The sequence below is a fragment of the Nipponia nippon genome, unplaced genomic scaffold, assembly GCF_047370975.1.
Source record: "Nipponia nippon isolate SJK-2023a ecotype South Korea unplaced genomic scaffold, ASM4737097v1 scaffold_1, whole genome shotgun sequence".
Classification (NCBI taxonomy): Eukaryota; Metazoa; Chordata; class Aves; order Pelecaniformes; family Threskiornithidae; genus Nipponia; species Nipponia nippon.
In genome coordinates this window covers 47,878,627-47,897,645 of record NW_028262290.1, presented here as the reverse complement: position 1 = coordinate 47,897,645, position 19,019 = coordinate 47,878,627, and the positions used below count along the sequence as shown (strand labels likewise).

The following is a 19,019-nucleotide window of genomic DNA, read 5'->3' as shown; positions in this document are numbered from 1 at the left end:
CGTGTTTTCTCCATGTCTGTTGGGAGACTGTTCTGGGTTGGGAATTGCTGTATTGCCAGACAGATACAAATTCCTTTGCTGGCTGCCACAGCATGAAGCAGAAGCTGTTCAAGTCAAGAAGAAAGTGGCTGAAGAAGAGCAACAAAGAGAACAGAGCAAGAAATGCAGGGAGCAGTCTCTTGCATCCTAGGTGACACCCTGTTCAGAATCTGCAAATAAAGATTTATTTTTTCAGATCTGAGCAGCCCTTTATCATTTAAGAACTGGTAACGAACACACATTAGTAAAAAGCACACACCTCCATCTCCCTCTGCTGTCTAGATGACAGAAAACAACTAACTTCTATACTGTCAGCACAAGACATTCAGGAACAGCCTAGAGTTTCCAACCCTGCTTATGACTTACGGAACAAATACAGATTTACAAGACAAACTATTTGAATGTTACATTATAAATCTCAAAACTATATACTGAAAATGTTAAATTAGAAGTAATGTTTGGGTTTGGGATTTTCTTCCCCCAAGCTTTTCACTGCTTGTGTAACTTTAATGCAAGAGCAAGATAATTCAAAGACAATATACATTCTTTATATAGGTTAAGTATATTATTTTCTCTACCTAGCCTCATTTAATCCTATTTTGGGGATTCTTTTAATTTTTAAATGTGGAGTGAAAGAATTTTTGCTGCAAAGTCTCAAATCACTATTTGTTATACCTCACCTCCCATCTCAGAGGAGTTAATCTACTTTCCTCACAGTATAAAGTGCCAATTAAAAAAAAACACAACAGTAGTACATGAGCATATGAGATTTCTCAGTTCTTAACAGTCCTGAGATTACAGGCTCTTAAAATCCAAGTTAAATCTGGGCTTTGGTTACCATGAGGACACAGAATTTATACATTTATTAAAAACAACCACCATTACTCTTATACCAGATTTCAACGACATCACAATGCAAATATGTTTTTGCTTCCAACCAAAGTACAGAATGCTTCAAAGGAAATACGTTCCTTATGCTGAAGAAAGTGAATACAATAATCAATGTAGCATCTATTTGAATGTAGTTGTAATAATAATTGATGAGAAACAGATTATAGGCAGATAATGCTAATATAGTAGCATGTATTCCTCAAAACAAATGGAGGGTACAACTGGATCCTCCTTGGTTTTGGTGGCAGGATTAATTTCTTTTAGTTTGAAACTGAATTTGATGCAGACAACTAGAGTTCCAGTGCAGTCAACAAGAAATGTAAATTTCTATCCCTAGCACATTCAGTTGTTTATTTTAGGATGCAGACATGATTCGTTCCTACTTCTTCTCTTCCCATCCATTTGCTAGAACCAGACCTCAATGAGATTAGAAGTGCAAGTCCACAGTGTTTTCTCTCCTAACTTTAGATGTCTACGGTGTTATCTACTGTTCTACATATGCCTTAAGACAGAAAGATGATATTAGAGTGGGCAGCTGTCATTAGACTAATACAGCCTAGTATTGCTCAGCATAGCTTGAGCCCACATATGCAAAGGCTTTTCTTGGGACGGGGGGTGTTAAGTGAAAAACCACCATCTGCAGACATTAGAACTTAAATTTTCCTATTTTTCATTACCAATGAACACCAGTCAGTTCAGCTCAAGCTACATGCCCCTTTCGATCTATTCCCATATATTTCATAGCGCAAAAACTAAATGGAAAAAATCACCTTAATGATGTAAAAATACTTAAAGGCTTATGAACCAAAGCCAAATGCACAGCTGCAGAGTAATTCACTATTTACATTATAGCATGATATGTATAGAAACACACATTTGTCCTGTATTGTTTTCTTGACAAAATTAATGTAGTATTTGCTGCAACTTTGAGTAAGAGCTCACTAAAAGCTATGTATGATGTTTGCAACTTTGGTAAAAACATCACGAGAATGGCACCAAAGCAAGAAGGGACGGCAATGTACTGCTCAGCAGAAGACTAAACAAGTACAAGACTTGTTTCTTCTTTTTTATTTTGTACATTAAACTTCTTCACACACAAAAATTGCATCTAGCATAGATGTTTTTAAAGAAACTTATCTATAGCTTCCACAGTTGTTACCAATTCATGTACCAGGAGACATCTACCAGTTTCTTACAGATGTCATTTTCTTCCAACAATCAAACAGGCTAGAAAACTTCGAAGTGAAGTAATATGCTATTAACTGATCAAAATCACTTTCTAGCTCAAAAAAGAACCCAAAGACCTGTTGAAACCTCAGACTGCAAGCTGTGAACTTTCACCTAGATACACTGACTGTATGCTGAATTCCTACACAGCTACATGAAGGAAGGCCCTGGAACTGGTGCAAACCAGAAAGATAAGGTAGCCACAACCATCAGCAGAAGCTGCAACTATTAAGAAAAGGAATGTCCTGCATGGAGAAAGAGAAGAGATCCAATAAGGAACAAGAAGACCCCAGTCTCAATTACTATTGGACCAAACCATTGTGTGAGGAGAGGGGAACTTAAACTGTAAGGGTATAATTGCCCAGGGATTTCTTTGTTCAGGGTCCCTCTCTGGAGGCACCCAGCTCGAGCTGTTTTTCACCGCTGTACCACTCAAATTCACCTGGCGTACATCATGTCAGAGACTTTGCTTTGGGGAAACCTAGGGTCAAGCCTGAGGGGAGAGAAAGCCCCCAACAGTGAGTGCGTGTCTGAGCAAGGAGTCGAAAAGGGGCACCCGTCAGCTCAGTGGAGCTGCCCGCTGCGAATGGACCCTGTGTCCTAGCACAGGTCCCACCCAATTCTCAGGTGGTGCCTGTGCGACCCCCTGAATGGCTTGTGAATGTTCGGGTAGCTGCCGCTCTAACATCTTACACTAAAGGTCTTCACTTAAAAGTTGTGCATAGTAGTAGAATTTGTAAAATTGATTTTGTAACACTCAATAAAAATGACTCCACCATTTTACTATTAACTTTGTTATGAAATAATTGTTAACTTTGGCTTAATACCATTAATAAGCTCCTAGTTCTACCCTGAAACACCACAAAACAGTTTACTCCAACAACTGCATAGCAGTATACTTACTTGTATATTGCTTTTCTCATCTTTAAACTGAGCCTAGCTATTTCAATATAGATGACTAATCAAAGTTGAAGTAAGTCTGAATTACTTAGCAATAACACATACCTGATGTTAGATTCTACAAAAGCACCCAAAGTGATTCCACTTACTTACAAGAAAACATATTAAGCCTATTTTGGGAAAGAAGCAATTGTAAAGGAAAACTTCACACTAGATTACCTGCTTCTGAGGAAACGAAAAAGCCTCCTTCCCAACTGTATTAAGGGCAACATGATGCTGGCCCTCCAAAATAAGCTGCTTGTTGTCTTCCACAACATATGCCTATAGAATATAATACAAAGACATTACTGGACCAAAAACTATCATAAGCTTCATAATACAGAACTACTGACTTTCCCCTAACTTAAGTGGAAGATTACATACTGTTCAAAACCTAAAGACTAGCATGACATATTTATTTTATGTGTATGCTTTTAATTTTGCAAGCACAGACAACGGCTGAAGTTTAGACTGCCAATTTCCACTACTTAATATTTGCATTCTAGTAAATGAAATCCTCTTCTTCAAAGCAGACCAGGTCACTCTTACAGTTCTATGATAAAAGCAAGTATTAACAAATCTCTTGGTTTAAGATTTCAGAATATTCTCTTCTAAGAAGAGAACTTATGAACTGGGTGCATCCAGAGTAACGTAAAACGACTTAAGCATACTTATAACAGGCACAGCTATTAGGACTGTCTTTGCTTCTTGACACCATTTTAGTGCATTTGCCTGTTTTCAGAAAAAAATTCATCCATAAAGTTTGTAAGAGTACACTTGAAAGTTCAGGATGCCATATTAAATTATTTTCTAACAGTCACATTTCATGGCCAAATTACCACAAAGGCCACAACCATACATACCTTCCACAGCACAACAATGTTCAAATCAACTTCACTGCATCTTTGTATCAATCTGACTGTCTCATCAAATGATTGTTTCACAGCCCTTTGAGATGCATGAGTATGAGATTGCACATGTGTTCTTTTAAATTCAGATGATAAGCTTTGAAAAAAAAAGTCTGCACAAGGACTGGCTGAACTTATTATCTGCAAGAAAAAAAAGCAAGAAAGAGTGCTCTCAGAACAGGATGTAAGCTGACACAAGTTACTCTAACAAAGCTCATCACTGTAGTATTTCAGTTCCATTATCTTGCTTTGCTTCCCTTTGCAAACCTACAGGATGCCACACATCTTGGTTTCCATGCTTGCCCTGTTAGAGATCAGCCGTACCTAATGAAGCTGTCTAAGGTAACATAGGGAAACAGAGCTACAGATTATTGGCCTAAAACTACAAATACCAAACTTGGAAATAAGGGCTTTGATTATTACCACCAGACAGCCTACTGTGATGTATCAAGCGTAGTGTAGAAAGCTGACGTGTCCATCTAACTCACAAACTGACACGCAAGTCATTATTGCTTATTAATATTTTCCTCAGGTTAGCTAGAATTATTTTTCAAAAGTTAGGAACATACATTTTGCCAGCAATAGCAAAGCTAGATTGCACAGCATATTCCCCATGTATAAGTGGCACAGCCAGAAGTACTGTGCTGTTTGTCAAGTTTGTCATCATTTCTGCTGAGCTTGATAAGGAAGCAGTGATTTTAAGACCAACAGGAATGATACTTGGAAACAGCAGAATAAGTATGAAATTTTAGCTTCCTAACCCCTCCCTTACAAAAAGGTTAGCCTTTCCAGAATATGCTGTTGCAGAGCTGCTAATTGTCTCCCTGGGTATGAGTATTCTGCTAATGCAACAATCTGTAACTGTCTAGAAGGGAGGGCCCCCTCCCCATCCCCCCCACTAGACTACATTTTCTTAAAAGAAAGCTGAAGTTTATGCAGCTCATCCAACATAAAAATGCAAAGAGGGATCATCTACCTCAGATTTCTAGTCCTAACTTCAATTTATATGCCTATAAAACGAAATGGCAGCAAGTAGGTTTTCTTTGGCTTTTTAAGAGCTAGATACATATATGGAAAATGTACACTCAGCAAAAAATAAGAAATGACATTCAGTTAAGTAAATCCACTATGCTAATGTAGATTTCTGATCTGATGCAAGTGGCCTACTTTCCTCAGGTTTTGGAAAAGCATTCACTGTACCAAGATCATTTGCTAAAAGGATTCTTCTTCAGACAATACCCGTGTGCTTAAAAAGATTAAAAGAGCACAGTAGTCTAGAATCTTAAACTTAAAAAAATCAAAGAAACAGACTCCTTGAACTGACTGCAACCTACATTAGTAGTTTTGAAATTCTGGTACCTATATCCATAGAGATTTCCAGATTATTTTTAGAATAAGCTGTAATTAGAATTTAACTTACATTAGTAAAAATATAATTAAAAAAACCCCACAACATAACAAGAATCTGACATCCACAGATCTTTACTAGAAAACTAGAGGACTGGGAAATATTCAGAAGAATTGCTCTGAAGAGTTGGAAAGGAAGGAAAAACATTAGCAAAAAACTTAGCATCGCAATGTGCTCCCAAAATAGTTCAGCTGTAGAGTTGGAAACTTAAAATTCCAGACTATCCACTAGTCTATGCTATCTTACCTTCTCTTTGTAAAAAAGAGAGCTGACCTAGAAGACCAAGCTTTTGACATGCAAAACAACTTCCCAATTATGAAAGCACTGTTTACATCTTTAAATAAAAAAAAAAATACTTTCACTGGGGTACTTGCACATGACAGGGATACCTTGCACAAGACAAAATATGCAGTTGTACCAATTCACCTACCTGTTCATTTCCAAAGACAATGTCTGCAAATGTGTAATTTTCTAAGGGATAAAAAGAGAAGGCATTGTTTCAGCACCATGAGAAGTCACAACTTCAGCATACAGCATCCAAATAGTATTTTCTTCAAAAAGTTACCACATTCAGGAGAGAACCTACCTTCTGAGTTTTTGCATCTTACTGCTTTAAAGCATAACTTCGCTCTCTCTCTGCTAGCAAGTTTAGTATCTGAAAGAAAAAAGGTTGCAAGATTTTTTCCCCCCTCAACATAATCAGAGTCCCTCCTCATTAGCCTTTAAACTTCACAAATAAAAAGCACACTGATGATACTCAAGAAGCATAACTAATCAAGCAGAGCAACTGCATCATAGTAAAGATGAAGAATTTCCTGTGACTGCATGGTAGTAAAGAAGATGCACCTTCTACTGACCCCTTCCATCTACGTCTAGAGCAGAAAGTGAGCCATAATATGTATAGAAGATACACAGAAAGAAGGAAGGAAGGAACAGAAGACAAAAGATTCAGTTTAACTGACTGGTTCACCCTCAATATTAATACAAAAGGAATACATGTTGACTAATTTTTAAGCACATAAAATGTCAGCATACAAGTAAGGATAACATTTGTTAGGTACAGTAACAGCACTTTTTTTTGCCTGGCATAGTTAGCCATTTCAAAAATTAGCAGCTTGTATTAGCTAAGGTAGAACACAGCACTAGCAATTCTGGTATATTTTTAATAACTGAACAGAGCACTTGTCAAATATTCTGTTGATCAGCAAAATGTAACACTGATATAAATAACTAAAAGTGAAGGAACACTGAAACATTTCTCCTGAGGCAAGCTATCAGCCAACCCAGACACAGATTTCTCTACCTCACAGAAATAATTTACCTGTAAGTTAAGCCCATTTTTAAAATTAATGAAGTCTGAAAGTTATCTGTCAATACACTTTTCTTGAAACACTAACAAAAGAAGGGCTGTAGTATGTTTGAAAGGGACAAAGTTTTTAGGAATTAATTATTCTGAAAGCCAAATTCAACTCCCTGTAAGATTCTTTTGACTGTTCTTGTCAGGCAGAAGGTAGACTTGCCATCCTTTTGGTGATACATACCTTTGTCTTCAGAGATGTTAACAGATTTTTGAAGCTTCCAGTGCTTGCTATTACTTGAAACTTGCACTATATGAAATTCTTTAACACCAGTCTCACTCTAAGGAAGAAACAAAAATTATGTCAAATAAGACTAATCACAATTGTGATGTTCAACATCACATAGTAAGTGTTCATTCCAAGGTGGCACTGTTAGAATCTTAATTTATTATTCACACCATCCATTATACAGTACTAAGGAGACACAAGAAGAGAATTAAGACCCACTGTAACATAAAACAACAGTCCCAGCTCACAGCAACTTCCAATTCCAGTAAACAAAGCCACACACAGAGGAAACAAAGATCCCCCAGAAAAATACCTGCAAGTCAGTATTTTAGATTAAGACTATAATAAAATCTAGGCTTTTAACTGCAATGCAGAACACTGCCTGCAAGGCAGTTTCTAAGATTATTTTAGGAATATTACTAGGTCATAAATCTCAGAAATTCGAGATTTTTTTTTTACATATATACACACAATGAAAAGTAGCTTTTCGAGTTGGTTTCCTTTCTTGGAAAGAGTGAGGTGGTAGTGGAAAATTAAGTCTCACACAATGTTATCTGTTAACTTGGTAAGTACTTTATAAAACTTCCTCCTTGAAGGAGGAGTAGACAATATTCACAATAGTAGCCGAAGGAAAAAAGAGCGTACACACCTTTAAAACAAAATGACCAATCAGCTCAGTGATTCCACTACTAGCTAAGTGTCTAGGAATTCTATTAACAGAGGATTCAATTACCTTGCTTTGTGGTTGAAAAAAAGGGAGCAGCTTTACCAAAAAAATGAGTAAATTTAAATTAACATGGTATGAAAAACTGCTTTGCTAAGTCAACAGATCACAACAGACATATCTGTATTTGGATTATATTTGCAAAAATGTCTTTTAGAGTTTGGTAATAAATGTAAACACAGAAGCTTCCTTCAAGTTGGAGCTTAAACTTTGACTTCACATTACCACTAATTCTACCAGTGTTTTCACTGAAAGGTTGCAGGGGGCACAGGTTGTCTCATTCAGAACTATCTTGAAAGTTGTGACCATCAAAAAAACTCATGAATTTGGAATAAATCTTCCTAAAAGAAAAAAAAAGACTCCAAACTACAGTACTGGAATTTGCTTAGGATAGAGATAGTTACAGCAGACTTCCAGAGAGTTGAGAAATAACTTAATGTTAGTACTCTCTTTCCAGCAGTAACTGGAATGATTAAATATGCAAGGTTTATTTAGTGTTTGCAAAGTAGTTGTAAAAAAAAAAACCCACACATGTTTTACTTAGGTCTTGGTTTTACTGGTGACACTTACACATCTGCTGAGCTTTAAAATATTATTATTATTATTAAAAATAAGAACTTACAGTATTGATATTTTCTACATCCACAAACACCAACATATTGTCCCCTCTGCCTTCTTCATCTTCAAGTGCATTACTTCTGCAGACAGTAGCTCGAATATGCAGAGACCGGCTAGTACAAATAACTGCAGTGTGCCTTAATACTCTATGACTAGGAAGGAGGGGAAGAAGAAAAAAAAAAAAAAAAGAAAAAGACATTCTGAACAACCAGGACTGCTGTCCAGAACCTGTCATCAAGAAGTTTAGCTTTTATGTCTGCCATCAATACTAAGGCCATTACACAATTTATTCCTGTCAACCACCAAAGCGACTTTTCTTTTTAGCTTCCTATCAAAACTATATTATTTTTAACAATCCTACTGCATAGGCAGGTGCTGTTCAAACATGCAGTCTCTTAGCCAGTTTGAAATACTGCAGAAAAAGGTTAATATGTTACCCTGACAAAAAACATATCAGAAATATTTCTGATGTAAGACAACTGGCACAGTGAAAGCAAACAGGCTTGTATTGGCACAGGGATGTCATTAAACTATTTAATGCCACCACATGCTTTGGAAAATAAGAGTTTGAGAAAATAAACCATAAAAGGCCCACTAGTTAGTCACATCTCCTGCATAAACATTTACTAAAAAGCACTGAGACAGAATACCACTGCATTCAACAAATTCCCCTGAACTGAGAATCTTAAAAGCTTACTTCTAGAACTATCACTACTCTGCCTTTTTCCAGATACGCTCAACCTCCAGGCCAGCAAGCCCTTTGTAAAATTTATCTTCCTGTTTTTCTAATGATGATTAAACTTCCATTCTTGGACACCATCAAAATACATGAGCTTTTCCCACATAGAAGCTTTGTGTTACCATAACTTCCACTTAGAAACATTAGAGGCACGTAAAAATTTGATATGCATTACCTACTAAATATGCTGAAACATCATATGATACTTGTTTTGGGATGGGAAAAAAAAAAAACAGTGGTTTCCTAAACTCTACATCACATACCACAATCTACAGAACAAACTTAATAGTTTTGCAGTTAATCTTCAGACAGACATACAGATGTCTGTATAGCTTTCAAGTGGCACTAATTAAATCATTTTTTGGAAATTTAAAAGCTATGCTCAGTCCACACAGAGTACTGTTGAACAAGATCACATCGCTTAAGTTCCCCTGGCAAGTTCAATACAGTAGGGAACAAATATATTCCCCAACCAACCATCTTCCACCTCTGAAACATCTCAGTTCCTGAATACTATGAACTCAGAGACAAAGTAAGTTCTGTTCTTAAAAAAACAACTACATTGTTCAGGCACAAATTCCCTATTCCTACAGACTAGTTTAAGGCCAAATGAAAAGTTAACTTTGGCATTTCAGAAGCTACAGAAAAATCTAAACAAAGGGTGCATTTGCACGACTTAGTTTGATTTCAAGAATATGCCACTGATCCACTCTCTTGACCATCTTCAACTTACTTGGCTTTGGTTTACATTACAGCACAGTCTCACAGCACATGAACGTAGTTTGTTTCTCAGAACTAGCCTGGAAAACAAGCTCCAGCCACAAGCAGACATTCAGTCCATGTGACTAGAGCTCATCTGAAGTAGCCCTGCTCCCCACCATCATCCTGAATATGTATAGTATAGAGAAGCAGAGAGACGAAGTGTACTGGGTTTGGCTGGGGTAGAGTTAATTTTTTTCATAGTAGCTGGTAAGGGGCTATGTTTCAGATTTGTGCTCGAAAGAGGTGTTGATTATACAGGGATGTTTTAGTTATTGCCGAGCAGTGCTTACACAGAGTCAAGGCCTTTTCTGCTTCTCACCCCACCCCACCCGCGAGCTGGCTGGGGGTGCACAAGAAGTTGGGAGGAGACACAGCCAGGACAGATGACCCCAACCGACCAAAGGGATATTCCACACCCATGGTGTCATGCTCAGCATATAAAGCTGGGGGAAGAAGGAAGAGGGGGAACGTTCTCGGAGTTACGGTGTTTGTCTTCCCAAGTAACTGTTATGCATTATGAAGCCTTGCTTTCCAAGATGGCTGAACACCTGCCTGCTGATGAGTATTGGTGAATGAATTCCTTGTTTTGCTTTGCTAGTGCACGTGGCTTTTGCTTTACCTATTAAACTGTCTTTATCTCAACCCACAAGTTTTCTCACTTTTACTCTTCTGATTCTCTTCCCTATCCCAGCAGGGGGGCACAGAGTGAACAAGCAGCTGTGTGGTGCTTAGCTGCCAGATGGGGTTAAACCACAACACCAGGTCCCCAGCCCTGATTACAGATTCACTCCTCCTAGTCTGCACTGCTTCTTACAGTGGGCAGAGACACACCTCCAGACAAATAAATCCAGCAAACACAGGTCCATAATAAATTTCTCTCCCAGAAAATTAAATAGTAACATTTATTAAGTCTGCGGCCAGTATTCTTAGTGGGCTAAAAACTGAATCTAGATAAAGCCTGTTGCAACTTTTCCTCAGCTCTAGGTATGAGCTCTAACAGCTATAAGGTAGCAATGTAAGAAGTACATTTGCAGAAGAGTGAAAGAAGGTTAAAAAGAAAGTCTTCATTTCGGAATTTGGCTGTTTACTAGATCGCTACACTAAGGCTTCCTGAAGGCTCATCTCTTCACTTTCTGAACAAAGGCCTATTCACCCCAGAATCTTTGAAGGACAGGTTTCTCAAAAAAGTTCTCCTGAGCCTTCTTAGCCTCGGACACGGGTGGGACTTAGGAACAAGTGACATAAAAAGTCAACTTGCTACCTTTCAAGTAAAGTTCAAAGAAAGCACTATGTGTTAGCTCGTGGTGTCAAACTTGACTGTCCCACTGTCTCAAGATGGTCCAAAAAGGAACTATAGAACAGCATGCAAGTCAAACTTGGTATTTAACCCCTCCTCCAAAGAGAATAACTTTCATCATAATACAATTACTAACCACATTTTAACTGAGAACAAAATCTGTTGTTCAAAGTAGACAAGATTTTGTTTTATAACATGCAGAAACAAATTAAATCATTATTTTTCCCCCCTATGCCTCAGAAAGATGTGCTTCCAGAGAAAACTAAATACAGAGTTTGCATTAACAGCATTCCATTAGCCCTCCTTCTATTAAATTATTTTAATAATTGCCACTTGGATGGAAGCAGAGTAGGTCATATAATTTCATATGGAAATGAGATCATAGATTAGAAAAAAATTATTGCTTAGAACAGCAGATAACGGGCCACTTTTACATCATCACAGCAATTGAGAGAAATTCAGCAAGATTTACATTTATGCTTACAATGTTTATAATATGTCTAATAAGTATGACAGAAAAAAGTAGATAAAACCTTACCACATTTTTGAGTGTCTTTTAATACTTTCATAGTAAAACAAAAAATTAATTTCATGAACACCTTCTTCATCTGGTCCCCGTAACCACATTGGCAGCTGCACTGAAGCCCCAGGAAGAAGAACAGCATCAGGAAGTGGGACGTGTATTACTTCAGGCTGACCTCCTTTGCCAACCCCAAAGTCTACAGAAGAAGCTGAAGATAGCAGTGCTGTACGCATAGAGGTAGGATCTGTCACAACAGTCTTGTAAGCACTACAGTTTTCAGAAGCTGAAGGACTTAGTGGCGTTAGAACAGCAGTATTTCCACCAAAAGTAAAAAATTCTGGATGCTTTGACACAACCTTCAGTGCGGTAAGAGGACACTTGCTTACGTTCACAAATTCTACATATGCTTTTCTGATTTCTCCACAGAGAAGCCCTGTAGGAAAATTTATAAAGAACACCTGTATGGGAGACAATAGGAAAAAAGAAAAACCTGAACATCAAGACAAGTTACAAACATGAATGAAAACAACCACCAACATATTTAAACTATATTGCTCTCTGCAGCTTCCTGAGGAGGTGAAGTTGAAAGGGAGGTGCCGATCTCTTCTCCCTAGTATCCAGTGATAAGACACATGGGAATGGTTCAAATCTGCACCAGGGGAGGTTTAGACTGGATATTAGGAAACATATCATTACCAAGAGGGTGGTCAAACACTGGAACAGGCTTCCTAGAAAGGTGGTTGATGCCCCAAGCCTGCCAGTGTCTAAAAAGCATTTGGACGATGCCCTTAATAACATGCTTTAACTTTTGGTCAGCCTTGGAGTGGTCAGGCAGTTGGACTAGATGATCATTGTAGGTCCCTTCCAACTGAAATATTCTGTTTATTCTGTAGAGTGTTGTCATTAACCAGTTAGTCAGACCATCTTGATAACCCTAGTAAAGGAAAATCACTGTTGTAATTAACAAACTTGAAGACCTATTCTAGATGAATGGCAAGCAAACAGAGAAAAGCTTCTTTGCCTGTTCCCCCTCACCTTGAAATATGGCTACAAAAGCTGTTGCCAACTACAATTCTAAAGGGAATATAACAATTTCAGAAGGATATTAATTTGGAGGCTTCAAGCTTCACTTGAAAAAACACCCACACAATTTTGGCACTGACAGATCAGAAATCATCTGGAAAGATTTAGGCACTAACAAAGTCTGACTTCATTGTTAGAATTACATTTATAAGCTCTGGATTCAGCTATTTGCTTAATACTGCCAACAAAGTAGCTACGTACCTCCAACAAAGGCATTTCTTCTGTAATAATGGGATCTAAACGTCGATCAGGTCCATATTTAATAGATGTTTTTTCCTCTTTTGTGTTATTGAGTCGAGGCCCTTGGATTTCTAAATCTTGTCGTCCTCGTACAGATAACCCATTGGAGACCAACTTTCCTGAAATAATTTTTTTAAAGTTTCATTATTATTTTTTTTTAAAAGTAATTTCTAACTTTTTTCTGAGAAGTGATCCAAAGTTCCCAATCCAATCTCAAAAATAATTTTGATTTTTCTGTTATTGGGCACATGCCGTGTTCATTGATTAAGCAGCATCACTGACAAAGAACTATTCAAAGCTTACTGTCACACATAATGCATTGCTATTGCGAGTTAGACAGCCAGTTATCCATTGCTGCGGGCTTACTCTGCCCTTTAATAGTTTGACTACAAGGTGGCGGGGGGGAGGCAGGGGAGCACAGAGCATGAAGGCGATGTATTTATTTCCTTTCCCAATTTCTGACAAGCAGGAAAAGTCACCCAAAACATTTTTATTTCCTTCAAAGACAGGCCACCACTCTCCAAATGTTTTTTAGTCCGAAGGTCTCCAGTTTGTAGAGAGCTAAACAAGCTTCATTATTTTTAGACACTTTCAAACATGTGCTTTAATCCCCATTTCCTCCAATAACCAAATTTTCCATGTGAGAGAGTTTCATGTGAATGGGTTAACAAAACACATCAAGTAACATGCAATTAATAAGCCATTTATATGTTAATATAAAGGAAAAAAACTAAAAGTCAAGATGCTAAAAAAATAACTATATCAGCCAAATTTTAGTTTGGGAATCTATGCAAAGAATTGTAGTGCAACATTTAGACAAAAGTTGAAAGCTAACAAAGCTAAAAGACCCAGAAGAAAAATGAATGGCAAAAGAGTCAATGAAAGTTGTTATAGATTCAACATGGCATAGATGGAATATTTAAATTTTTAATTTTTTTTTTTTAATGGTTTCAAAATTTCCACATATTTAAAAGGAACAATAAGTATGGGTTTGGGAGAGGTTACTTCCTTTCTTATGGGATTCCTACAGGTGCCAATTCATTCTTTTCCTGTTCCAGTTGTTTCCCTTGTTTCTACATCCTTACCTGAAGGAAGGCCTTGCATCTTGATAGTCAGACATTAAACACTAGAATTTAGTTCTACTCTGCAGAAGCCATGTCTCCCCCTTCCAGAGACACACAACATAAGGGCATATTACACTTACCTGTCTGTAATCCAATAGAAGGATCTATCCCATCTAATGTCACAGCACCTTGAACAGTGCCAAGATTATAAACGACTCCCAGAATATGTAGCTCCCCTGTTTGATGGGGAAAGAGCTTTAGTCTTGCCTGTGGAGATACGTTAAATTTTTGTTGTTGTTGCTACTAGAAAACAGTATTACTACATTTAAATTTCCAATTGCTACAGACGCTCACAGCTACAGTTACTCTGTATTTGTGTCAGATGTAACTGCACACAATAACTACAGGTCATTTACTGGATTCAAAATTTCATATACACAGAATTTACCAAACCAGTCCACAGCTGAAAGATGCTCATTACATTAGGAAAGAATCCTAAATTGTAACAAAAGTGAACTTTAACAGAGGCAGAATCACAGAATGGTTGAAGTTGGAAAAGACCTCTGGAGGTTATCTTGTCCAATTCACCTGCTCAAGTAGAGCCACCTAGAGGCAGCTGCCCAGGACCATGTCCAAATGGCTTTTAATATCTCCAAGAATGGAGACTCCACAGTCTCTCTGGGCAGCCTGTGCCCAGTGCTCAGTCATCATCGCAGTAAAAAAAAAGTGTTTCCTGATGTTCAGATGGAGCCTCCTGTGTTTCAGTTTGTGCCCACTGCCTCTTGTCCTATCACATTCTCCCTTCATATATTTATACACATTGATGAGATTTAGAAGTTCCAGTACTTCATATATCAGTAATGTCTTCTGTAAGTTAAGCATTAAGTTCAGATCATAACAAGTCTGAACTCCACCCTGAAGTTGAACACTGAAAGACTGTTTTTAAAACAAAGTATAATAGTATAATACTTACCACTTTTGTCTCCTCACTATTAATTAAAAATTCTGCTATTGCTTCAGTTCCTATCATATCACCATCACACGTTCCCTGAAAAGAAGAAACAGCTTTTCAGATACTATTACTCCTAGGCAGAAAAAGTGCCATAAATATTACTTCCCACACCTTTCTTAAAGTGTTCAAGGAAAAAAAGCATACAAATTTCAAACTGCAGACAGTTAGGACCAGCAGGTGCTGTATGCCCAGCTTCTCAGGCTTTCTGAATTAAAGAAGCAGCTAGAGAGCTCAGTAAACATTTACTTAAAAGAAAAATATATCACTATAAGTTGGAACCATTCCCAGTCAATTTCACTGATACTCACAGAAGTATTTATCATATCATTAAAGTAGCAGTTCAGACCAGAACAGAAGGGAAAGCATATGGTAATCCTTGAGACTTATTTATATGAAACCATGTTTATAACTCTGGAAAACACTCACAGTACATTTAGAGATCACTATGTTCCAAATACTTTTGGCCAGGAAACCAAATTATTAAGGAATTTACTGTAATATTCGGTATTAGAACATATTAAAACCTTAAAAATATAAATGTGAGAACAGTCCTTCAGAGGGAAGCTTTGGCAGTATTAGTCAAAGCGTTAAATTAAACAGTAACAAGAGTAGTTCATCTAAAATATTCAAAACATTCATTTTTAATACAATAAATTTTCATCTTTCTTCTAATCAAGATACCAAGATGTTCCCATGTCGTACCAGCACAGTTTTTCAGAACACACATTTCACTACATACAGTAGCTCGAGTAACAAAAAGGTATTTGATAATATACCTATTGATATTTCAAGTCATTTCTGCTAGTCAAGGATAGTGTGACTCAAAACAGACGTACTACACATACAATGAAATGTTGGAAATATTTTGCTTTGCATTAAGCTTTACAATACTCATTACAGTACGTTTGTTAACTTGGCTGCTTTGTGCCCTATGGATCTAGGAAAATCTAAACAATGCATAAAGAAATTGAGTAGCTACTTTTTTTTTTTGCCCTTTTTTTTAGTTTACACTTAAACCAGCTGTTTTCATACTACAGAATTTTGAAGACTTAAGTTAATATATACTCCATAACTGTAGCTGTTTGGTTTTGGTTGAAAAAAGGATGAAGCTTTTCTTACCAGCTCTTTTGCTTCTCCATCATGCTTTGCATTGAAGTCTTTAGGTTGAAACTTCCACAGCAATGAAAGGTCAGTCAAAAGAAGTGGAACTTTCAAAGGGTTTCGGAAGGACACTTCTACAGTTATTGGTTCTATTAAAAAAAGTGCAAGAAAATAATGACAACAGGCTATCCCCACCACAATCTGAAGGTTCACCTAACTCAAAGTGTTCTTGTGCCAATAACTTGCACAAGAACACTGGTTTAAATCTACAATAACACAGGAAATATTGTACAAATTTATCTAACTCACTTTATTTCTGAAATGTATAAATCTTAACTTTACCTTCTATCACAGCAAGTGGAAATTTGGAGTTATCTGAGTAGCGATTTAAACAGAACTGTGTTGGTTGAAAGTTTGAAGGTATTATTCCTTTGTTTATCACAGATACAATCTGCTCCTCGAGTTCCTTCCACTGTTGTGATGATTCCGAGTCATACTCCTGATCCAGACTTACGTGCGTAGCTGCCTGCTTTTCACCTAGTGTGAGTAAGGCAATCTTAGAAGATGAGAACAGTGGCATGCAACAGCTGCAACAGAGGGCTGCACTGGCAATTTGGTAAGCATTGTTAAAATATTTCAGTTCTCAGTCACTGTCATTTGATTTAAGTCAGTAAGTTGCAAGACATTTTGAAACACACACGGAAGACAATACTGAGGATAATTTGAGTATACTTCTATTTGCAAATTGTGGAATTCCAAGATTTTAGCATGCTACATGGTATACTCAGCTTACAGATTATTTTTACTTTATGACAGACTGCAGCCCCACAGTACTGCCCTGATTTATATACGAATTTCCACTCAGCTTACTTTACATTCAGGAATCACAGTGTTTCAAACATTTAATCCAAGAGAAAGTTAACTGTAAAGCTCATTTCTAGCATTGGCACTAGCATCTAGCGTTTGCTAAAGCATTAATAATCCATTTCATGAAGTTCATTACAGACTTGCATTGAAGTTTTCCAGCTATGAAAAACAGTGGAAGTCAGCACATATGCAGATTTCATATTTACACAGGAAGTCTGAAAACATCTAGTGAGTAGATACTAAGCTTAAGCTTTTCTTCTGAAATCTTAAGAAGTTACCTTGTCACATTACTTTTACATAATGACAGTTTTTTGTGTGTCCCGTCCCCCCCAAATGACACCAACTCTTGAATATATTTTGGTTCCATAAATAAGGGACTTCAATCTGTTTACATGAAATTTTCTAACCTTCTGCTGGTCTTCGATCATGCCCAAAGAAAACACGAGTTGCTGAGCTGTTAATATATGGTAAAGGAAGCTGTGGTAAGGGACCATCAGGTGATAGCTGGGTTACGTTCTGGAGCAAAGGAAGAAAACAGTGTCATGCCATTATGCAAATACATCATATCCATGCTGTACATTACCAATGATTGAATGGTAAGGAAGCCAAGTTATAAGTACTCAATGTTTGAACAGGTCGTATTTTTAAGATGGAATGACTCATTTCAATTAACTGTTTTGATAGTTTCTTCTACTTTGACAGTCTGAAGTAGTATTTTTTCTTCAATAAGAGTTTAAAGTTTGTGAAATCTTTATGGAAAAAGGAGAATGATTTTAATCCAGCTCTCTAAACACTGTTGTGCCTGCATCACTGTTATAAGCTTTATTTAATGCAAAGCTTGACACTGTAACTCAGAACTTGACAAATTATGTTCACTACACCACCGCCATTACACAAGACTCTCGCCACAGCTGAGCTGTGGACTCAAACACCAGCCTTGAGTAAGGTCTACCATAACTTAGCAAACACCACAGAAATTCTGTTCACAAGCTTTGAAAGACAGTAACTAACTACATGGCTGCAACTTGTGTGGCGATACCAGTACTAAACATCCCATAATGTACATGGCATATTACAATCCAGGATCACTCACAAACTTACAGCCAACTCGATGAGTCACTTGATCTATAAAAGTCTGTATTAAAGAATAAAATTCACTACGACATGGGTGGGGAGTACTTTATAGGACCAGAAAAGGTGACAGAGCTACCTAGTCTTTATTAAACATTTATTATCAAAAGCCTCAAAAATCATTATAAATTGATCAAAACAAAACAGATGCACTTCCTCTAAAAGAAACTGAACTACCACAAGCTGCAGTTCAGCCATGACCCTCAAAAGGAAGAGTTCATTTTGCTGTAATAAAAACACAAAGATTCACAGTAATACCCATCAGTGGAAGTACACTTAATACACACATGAGATGCAGCACATTTGTTTTTTTCAAGCCTAAACTAAAATATGAACACATCAACCACATTAAAAAAAAAAAACAACCAACCAACCCTGGAACAAAGTAGGTATGACAGAAAATCATTTAATGACTTAACAGAAAATTACTGGTAACAAAATTACTGATTACTCAAGAAATAAAGACAATCAAAGTCATTTACCTTATAAACATAAAGATATTCTCTTAAAAAAGCTCCTTGCTGAGCTGGAGATTGTTTACTATCATTGATCAAAATATGCCTGAAGGCAGACACAGCATTGTCAAGCTGACGAAGCGTAAAGGACTGACGACCAATAGTGAAGTTAATATGGTCTTCTGCAAGAGACCAGCCTTTCCCTTTGTAAACCTGCATGGCTTGACAGTAGCAACGTAAGGCATGTTTTTTCTGCAAGAAAAAACAAACAAGTTAATTTCTCAAATAATCCCACTAATCACTCATTTTAATTGTAATACTAGGAAAATTGAACAGTAAGTGAGAAAAGTTACTTTAGTTTTCACCACCCCTCCACTACACAGAGAGTAATGTTTGCAGAACTCT

At 37.1% G+C, this 19,019-nt stretch overlaps 1 protein-coding gene across 7 annotated transcripts in view; it reads right to left on the bottom strand.

The window, feature by feature from the left end:
* Nucleotides 1-19,019, bottom strand: part of TRAPPC8 (trafficking protein particle complex subunit 8) — a 57,969-nt gene that overhangs the window by 11,134 nt on the left and 27,816 nt on the right. For 5 of the 7 annotated variants that reach the window (XM_087754275.1, XM_087754282.1, XM_087754288.1 and 2 more), the window contains 14 exons: nt 18,642-18,866; nt 17,436-17,544; nt 16,504-16,698; nt 16,180-16,310; nt 15,022-15,096; nt 14,189-14,315; nt 12,946-13,103; nt 11,677-12,119; nt 8,345-8,492; nt 6,954-7,050; nt 5,999-6,067; nt 5,843-5,883; nt 3,960-4,145; nt 3,277-3,378 (listed from right to left, as the gene is read on the bottom strand). In XM_087754275.1, the coding sequence (XP_087610401.1) occupies nt 3,277-3,378; nt 3,960-4,145; nt 5,843-5,883; nt 5,999-6,067; nt 6,954-7,050; nt 8,345-8,492; nt 11,677-12,119; nt 12,946-13,103; nt 14,189-14,315; nt 15,022-15,096; nt 16,180-16,310; nt 16,504-16,698; nt 17,436-17,544; nt 18,642-18,866 (2,106 nt within the window). The remainder of the gene's footprint in view (nt 1-3,276; nt 3,379-3,959; nt 4,146-5,842; nt 5,884-5,998; nt 6,068-6,953; nt 7,051-8,344; nt 8,493-11,676; nt 12,120-12,945; nt 13,104-14,188; nt 14,316-15,021; nt 15,097-16,179; nt 16,311-16,503; nt 16,699-17,435; nt 17,545-18,641; nt 18,867-19,019) is intronic. The other 2 variants (XM_087754302.1, XM_087754313.1) reach the window with 2 other exon arrangements.